This window comes from Oryctolagus cuniculus, chromosome 18, assembly GCF_051225735.1.
Source record: "Oryctolagus cuniculus isolate XC-2025 breed Fujian yellow rabbit chromosome 18, ASM5122573v1, whole genome shotgun sequence".
NCBI classification, from domain to species: domain Eukaryota; kingdom Metazoa; phylum Chordata; class Mammalia; order Lagomorpha; family Leporidae; genus Oryctolagus; species Oryctolagus cuniculus.
This window is the reverse complement of record NC_142884.1, coordinates 6,331,986-6,339,729: the sequence shown is the minus strand read 5'-3', so window position 1 is coordinate 6,339,729 and position 7,744 is coordinate 6,331,986. Positions and strand designations below refer to the sequence as shown.

Sequence of the window (7,744 nt, the reverse complement as noted above, 5' to 3'; positions counted from 1 at the left end):
CTCTTCACTATCACACTTTCCTGTTCTACTAGTTTCTGCATTTCATTTTGATTTCTCCTTAAGATTTCATTTTCACAAGAGAGATTTTCTATCCTGTCCAGTAAGGATTTATGTAGTTCAAGCATTTGTTTTTGAAAACTTCTACATGTTCTTATAAATTTTTTGAAATCTGTATCTTGCATTTCTTCCATCTCATCATCTTCATAATCTTGGCTTGGGGTGCCTTGTTCATTTAGGGGCATCATAATGTTTTCCTTTTTCTTGTTTCCTCAGTTTCTGTGCTGTTGCTTGGCATTATGGAGATTTTTTTGGATTCTTCTTCCCTCGCTTGGTGTTTTTTTTTTTTTCCTTGTTATACTGTGAGTGTATTAATGGACTGTCTGCTTTTGATGGAGCCTTAGAGACTTGAGATGGGTGTGGCCTGACAGCTCTGTTTGGTTCCTCAGTGGTAAAAGTGTGCCAAAGGTGACACTCCCAGGTTAGGCATGGTAAATCTCTCTCTCTCTCTCTCTCTCTCTCTCTCTATCTCTCTCTCTCTCTCCCCCTCTCTTTTGATTCAGAAGGGAACTAATTCCACACAGCTGAGTGGAACTGAAGGTAGTCAGCTTCCAATCTCTAGCGCTTGTAGGTATAACATTTGTCTGCTCTTTTCCAAGGACCACACAGGGAATCTGTGCTGCCCTAAGTGTGGGCTCAAATTCTCCTGCAGTCTCTCACTGGGTTTCCAAGGTTACCAAATTGTAGTGTCTCTGGAGAGTACTCACATGAATTCCATGAGTTCTCTCACCCACCGTCTCTTTGTTCACAGTCTCAGTTCATTAGCTCCACACATTCACTAGCTCCTAATCTCCTGTTATTTCAACCCCACAGAGTCAGGTTTTTCTGCTTGGCTGTGGGCAGGTGCAGCCCTGAGGTAGCACAACTTTTACATAGGACCAAAATGGCACCTGCTCTTTGTCTTGCTCGCCTTTGAGAGGTGAGCAGAGAAAGAGAAACTCGTGTTCCTACTGGTCCCTTTTTTTCCCTCTCTCCTCTAGTTAGCTGGTGAACTTTCCCCCATGGGGCTTCAAGCCTCGTTCCCTCTAGGCTCCTCCTTCTGCTTTCCTGCCGCTGTCTCGGGCTATTGAGATTCAGCTCACTTCACGTTCCAGTGCTGGTGCATAGATTGTGCCACTGGTGTCCCGAGCGGTGGGCTCCCACGCCCTCCATGCAGGTCCACCGTGAATCTCTAGTTCCGGAAGAGTTTCCTCTGCTGTTTCTTCCCCCAACTCTTCCTTGAACCTGCAGTATCTCTACTTTTATTAAACTGTCTCTTCCCGGACTATCATTGTGCTCCCTTCCTATTCCACCATCTTGCCGGAATCTAATTCATAGTTTCCTTTATATTACATTGATTGCTTTCTTTGTTGTGCTGAGAGTGCCTAGTTTGATGCTATCTTGCTTATCTATTTTTGCATTTGTTTCCTGTTCTTTTGGTGTCATACATCCAAGAAATTATTACTAAGACCAATGTCAAGGAGCTTTCCCCTGTTATCCTGTAAGAATTTTATGGTTTTGTTGTGGGGTAGCTGTGTCTAGGTTCTTGTCTTTGACACAAACAGGATACAGGTAAAAGTCTACAGAAAATATTGATTTGCATGAAAACTGTAAGTACACACACATGAAGGAGTTCAGGCATGCTCTAGAGTGGGAGGCCCTCCAGGAGGTGCGGGTCCATTGATTCACGTGACTGGAACCTTGAAGTGGTATCTGCAGCCAGGTCTCACTGAATATTGCTGGGGGTGGAGTTTCTGTATGGGGCTTGACTCCCTGGAGGTTGTCCTTACCCCTTCATGGAAATAGTGGAAGTATCGTGGCATCAGAGCACGATGGTTGTAGCAGTGTCAGCATGGTAATTTAGCTGGTGCCTGTTCTCAGCAGTGGTCTTGCAGGAATCACGGTTTTCCACTGCCTGACAAGGGAGGAGGTTTGGGTGGGCCAGGTTGGGTTGTGGGCAGAGGCTGATGGCCTCAGCAGATGCTTGCTAGGTACCATGCTTCCTCCATCAGTTTCAGGTCTTTTACTTAACTTATTTACTTACTTACTTATTTCAAAGGCAGAGTTAGAGAATCTTCTATTTGCTGATTCGCTCCCCAAATGACTGCAACCCCTGGTCTAAGTCAGGCCTTCAACCAGGTCTCCCAAGTGGGTACAGGGGCTCAAGCACTTGGGCTGTCTGCCACTTTTTTCTCAGGCCCACTATCAGGGAGCTGGATTGGGAGCATTGCAGCTAGGACTCAAACTAGTACCCATATGGTTATGGATGGCAGCTTCACCAGCCTTAATGCTGGCTCCTGATATCATACTTAAACCTTAATTACTCTCAGTTGGTTTTGTTACAGAATGTGTTAAGGGTACAACTGCATTTTTACTGTGTTGATCTCAGTTGTTTTTTTTTTTTCAACAGCATTTATTGTAAGGACTCATATTTCTTACCCCATTGTGTACCCCAGGAATTCTTGCTGAAGCTTAATGGATCATCTATGAATGTTCCTTTTAGGGCTCCCATTCTGCTTTATGAAGTCCATGTGTCTGACTTTCCAAGTATCCTACTCCTTGGACACTGTGGCTCTGTAAAATATTGTGAAACCAAGGGGTGTGGGGCTTCCAGTTTTATTCTTTCTCAAGATTGTCTTGGCTCCTCAGGATGTTGTTTTGGTTCCTTACGGTTATTTTTTCTGCCTATATGAATATTAGGATTTATTTTTACTTCTGTAAAAAATACTATTAGGAATTGGATAGAGGTTGCATTGAATCTGCAGATCCTATGGTGGTATGTTCACTTAAATATATCAGTTCTTTCAATCCTGGAACACGGTTGACTTGTGTCTGAGTCCAAGTTGCAGTGTTTTCAGGTTTTCTGAGGGATGGTGGGGTTTTCTTACTTCAGTTCTGTAGATTCTTGCTCCTCCCTGTGCGGTCAGCTGACCAGCTAGAGGCTCTGGGAATTTAATGCTGAAATTCAGGCTCCACCTCCCCTGAACCTGATCACAGTCTACATGTGACAGGGTTCCTAGATAATTTCTTACACATTGATGTTTCATAGACACTATGCTGGAATGGTAGAAAAGGGGTTAGCTTCTAGATGTAGCTTGACATAATCACCCCACAATGTAAACACACAGGGAGACATCATTTTGTTTCCCAGGAATATAGAATGTATGCAAGTGTTTTTGCCAATAAGAATTTAAAATTAAAAATATATCCATGTTTCTTTTCTGTTTAACACAAGTTAAAATCTATGCAGACAATGGAATTCCAAAAGGCCATGGAAAATTAGTATCCTCACAAAACTATTCATGAATTTTATAAAATTTTTGCACCAAAAGAAACTTATCTTCCAGTTTTCAAGAACTTTTTGAGGTACTTTTGTATTTCTAAACTATAAGAATCAAAATAGGAAAAAGGAAAAACGTTGCATTTACTTTTTTCTTGCAAAGATTTATTTGTTTATTTGAAAGTCAGAGTTACACAGAGAGAAGGATAGAGAGAGAGAGAGAGAGAGAGAGAGAGAGAGAGACATCTTCCATCCACTGGTTCACTCCCCAATAAGCCACTACTGCCATTGCTGCGCCAATCCCAAGCCAGGAACCAGGAGCTTCCTCTGGTCTTCCCACGCAGGTGCAGGAGCCCAAAGACTTAGGCCATTTTATACTGCTTTCCCAGGCCATAGCAGAGAGCTGGATTGCAAGTGGAGCAGCTGGGACTTGAACCGGCACTCATATGGGATGATGGGACTTCAGGTGGTGGCTTTACCTGCTATGCCACAGCGCTAAGCCCTGCATTTACTTATAAGCAGCTAATTATGCAGTCTCATAAATGTAAGAAAAAAGAGTTTCCTTATGATCTAGAAGAAATTAGATAAGACAATGGGAGAGATAAAATGAAAGTCACACAAGAAGATGGATCCATTACATAATGATATATGAGTGTTAGCTTATATGTGTGTATATAACATACAATTTTAAGCCATTTTATTTTTACTTGAGAAGTAATAGTTTACATACATATGGTGTACTATGTGTTGTTCTCATATGTGTATACACTCTAATATTGAAAACAAGAGAAACATATCTACCTCCTTAAACAGGTGTCATTTCTGAATGGTGAATCATTCAAAATATTTCTACTACATTTTTGTTTGCAGACATACACAGAACATTTTTGCTACTTATACTAACCCTCTGTGCACCATTTCATGGCCAAATTTATACACTTTTATGTTTACCTTAAACTACTCCTAATACTTTACTATTTATTAATGAATTCTATTGAATTTTATTAAATGAAATGCTTAAGGATTCAAAGAAAAAAGTAGAAACAAAGTATTCCTCGTGAATCTCACTATGGAACAACGAACTTGGCAATGCAAATGGGTTTCAGGTTGTCCAAGTTAAGCAGCTTCCCAGGGTGATTCCCTTCCTTCCTGCTGTGAGCTCCATGTCAAAGATGAGTCTCAGGCATGGACTGATTCTCAGGAAGGTTATTCTAGCAGGACTCCCACAGACAGGTACTAGGACCAGACTGGTGGCCTGGACAGAAAACAGTCTTGGGACAGCCATAAGGAGTTCCTTCCAAAGACCTCCCTCAGGGTCTGTGTGTGAATCAGCCCCTTCCTTATGTCTGTATTCAACCTAGGTCAGGTACTAGGAGTTTCTGTCCTACAGGGAGTTGGAGCTGAGCTTGCAGGGGAAGCTGTGCTTTAGATGAGTGAGAGCTGCCTGTGTGCTGGGGTGGTCTTGTCTGCTGGGCTTCCCTGGGCCAGGACTGGAAATCCCCAGCCTGGGTTGTGTCATACAGCTGAGGGACAGGGAATGTCGGCCCTGCCAGACCTCCAGGGCGCCTTCAGCTGTCATTGACCTTACAGCCAGGGTTTGTTTTCTGTAGTGTCCTACACACGGGGACATGCACATCAGAGTAGACAGTGAGGTCATTCTTTCTAGCATCACTTTGGATTTCTTACTTCATGGTTTTACGATGTTATTGATTGATAAAGTGTGAATATAATTTGATTTTATCTCTCTACATGTGTTCATATAGTAACACAAGTATCTATGTCTACACACATGGAAATAAACTTACACACACACACACACACACACACACATTGCGTGGAAGGGTTAGATTGGTAATAACCTGGGAAAAGCAGGAGAAGATGGCACAGTTGTTTGGGCCCCTGTCCTCCAGGAGAGAGACTGTATGAGGCTCCTGGCTCTGGCTCTGGCCTGGCCCAGCACTGCTATCCCCGTAAGTAGTGCATAGGACTCCGTGTGGTCCTCAAGGCTTTTACTCTGGGAAACTGAGCTTTCCCTCCACCAAGTTCCATGCTATTCATTGTTCCATGGGGACTTTCTTCATTTTCTCTGTTCTGATCCCCACCTGAAATGTTGCTCCTGCTTTATGGAGCTCTTATTGTTTCCCCATTACTAGTTAATTTTTGATATATTCATTTTCAGATTCAGGTGAAGTCCATGACTTCATAGTCTCCACATTTCTTAGTGGAACCAGAAACATAAATAACATTTCCACAATACAGGAATTAATGTGACAACCACCTAGAAAATCATTTACAATTGCTGATCAGTTTATTTCTGATCGATGGCAGAAATTCAGACTGTCCTGTTTACCACATCCTTGTACTGTGACTGTTTCACAAAAGCGCCTCCACTTCCAGAGAAATCAATGAACAAAGAATTTAGCATTGTCGATTCCAGAGAGGAATGCCAGTTCCAGTATGAGAGCTATGAAGGTTCAATACCCAGCTCTGCTCCCAACCCAAGATTCCTGCTAATACAGACCTGGGAGGCAGTTGTGGTGGCTCAGGTAATTGGGTTCATGCCTCTGACATGGGGCACCTCAATTGAGCTTCTGGTTCACAGCTTTAGGCTCTGATCTGGGGCTATTAAGAGATTTTAGGAGTGAATAAATGGGTACTGAGCTCTATTACTATCACTTTACTTCTCAAGTAAAAACATCTAACTTGAAAAATATAGAGAAAAACCCATTTTAAATATGCATGCAGTTTACACAATATTGTTAAATAAGGGATTTGGTATTCCTTAAATGGGCACAAGAGAGGCTGGGCACCCTGGAGTCATGTCTCATGAGAATGTAGGGGCTCACAATTGGGAAACTCCCAGCAATTAGTGCAGAGGTATTCACCAGCCACAAACTGGGATTGTTTAAAACAGCCAAGCAAATGTGAAAGATGGAGGAGAGAGTGCACAAAGACACAAAGGTGCTCACCAGGACAAGGATGCTGTGGGTGGCTCTGGACTCTGGGGAGGACCTGGAGGTGATGTTGGTCCTATGGATGTATTGGACCTGCTGCCTGTGCCTGTACAGGGTGAAAACCATTAAGCCACTGGCCTGCAGCATGAGGCCCATGAAGAAAACATCTCGGAGTAACACCAGTGCTACATACAGGGAATCTGTGAATTTGCCATGACTCACAGAATGACAGTAGCCATAATCAGTTTTCTTTGTGATGTTTTTGTCACTCCCATTGCCAGTCACATACACAGGCACCATGACATTTAGTATCAGGTTCAACATCCAGCAGAGGATATTGCAGGACCCAATGTATTTGGGAGATTTTGCTTTAAGTTCTGCCCATCTAATTTTCCTGGGACTGATGGTGATGGACTGGGAGATACTCAAGAGGCAGGTGGTGCCGGTGGACACATCCCTGCTCACTCTGTGCACATAGAACACAAGCTTGCACCCAATGTCACTGAGGAAATGCTTCATCCCCAAAGCTGCCATGGTTTGGGGAACTCCTTTTGAAAGAATGACTAAGCAGTTGGCTACAGTCTGGTGTTTGATGATCAAATCTGTGGGCCTAAACTTGCATCCTGTGAAATAGAGATAGAGATAATGGGAAAGAAGAGAGAAATTCCCCAGGATTCCAGTGGTGGTTTGTGCTAAGTATATCATCCCCATTGTCAAATCTCTGGTGACCATTGCGTCAGCTCCCAATGACTGATTATTTCTCTGATCCAGTGATTCATGTATGGAAATATGAAGCATGAACTACATATTTTATTGTCTACTGTAATTTAACATTCTTTATGTTAATATCATCTCACACTAAAAAGTATGAACATCTCTCAGAGAGTTAGTTGTGTAATTATTAAGGCTACTAACAAAACATGAATTTCTCATCTGAAGAGACTTGTGAGTAATTGCTGCATTCATAACTCCATGAAAGGCAAAAGTAGTCATCTAATTCCCAATGTAATTATCACTTAGGGGACACAGACTATTGATTTTTCCAAATTCAAACTTTATTTTTGTGTGTGTGTGCAAAGTTGAACCTGTCTGGACTTGTATTTAAGCAGCTACATTAATCAGACATTATTCTAACGATTTTACTTCACTGTGTTCCTCAAATAGCACATACATACACTTATTGTTTTATTAGCTTTGTCAATTTATCAGACCAGTAGTACTATTTATCATTCTGTTTGTAAAAGTTTACATTTATGCAGAAAGATTGATTGCATAAGCAAACATCAATAATGATTCAATATTTAAGTATATTATTGAGATGTAAATAAATTGATGGTAGTATAATTTTCTCTAGTATTTCTCCTTGAGGAATTGTATGTAAGTAACTCTAAATTGGCTTTATATTAGGAAGCCAATAGAAACACTATTTGTCTTGTATAATAGGGAAAACTGAAACACAAGTACTGACATATGG

General features: G+C 41.8%; 1 protein-coding gene across 1 annotated transcript; it reads right to left on the bottom strand.

Annotated features, from left to right (window-relative positions):
- Nucleotides 1-6,075: 6,075 nt before the first annotated feature.
- On the bottom strand, nt 6,076-7,002 carry ORYCUNV1R1636 (vomeronasal 1 receptor oryCunV1R1636). Its single transcript, NM_001167321.1, has one exon. It carries the CDS (start codon nt 7,000-7,002, stop codon nt 6,076-6,078), a length of 927 nt encoding a protein of 308 aa, NP_001160793.1.
- Between the last annotated feature and the right edge of the window lie 742 nt (nt 7,003-7,744).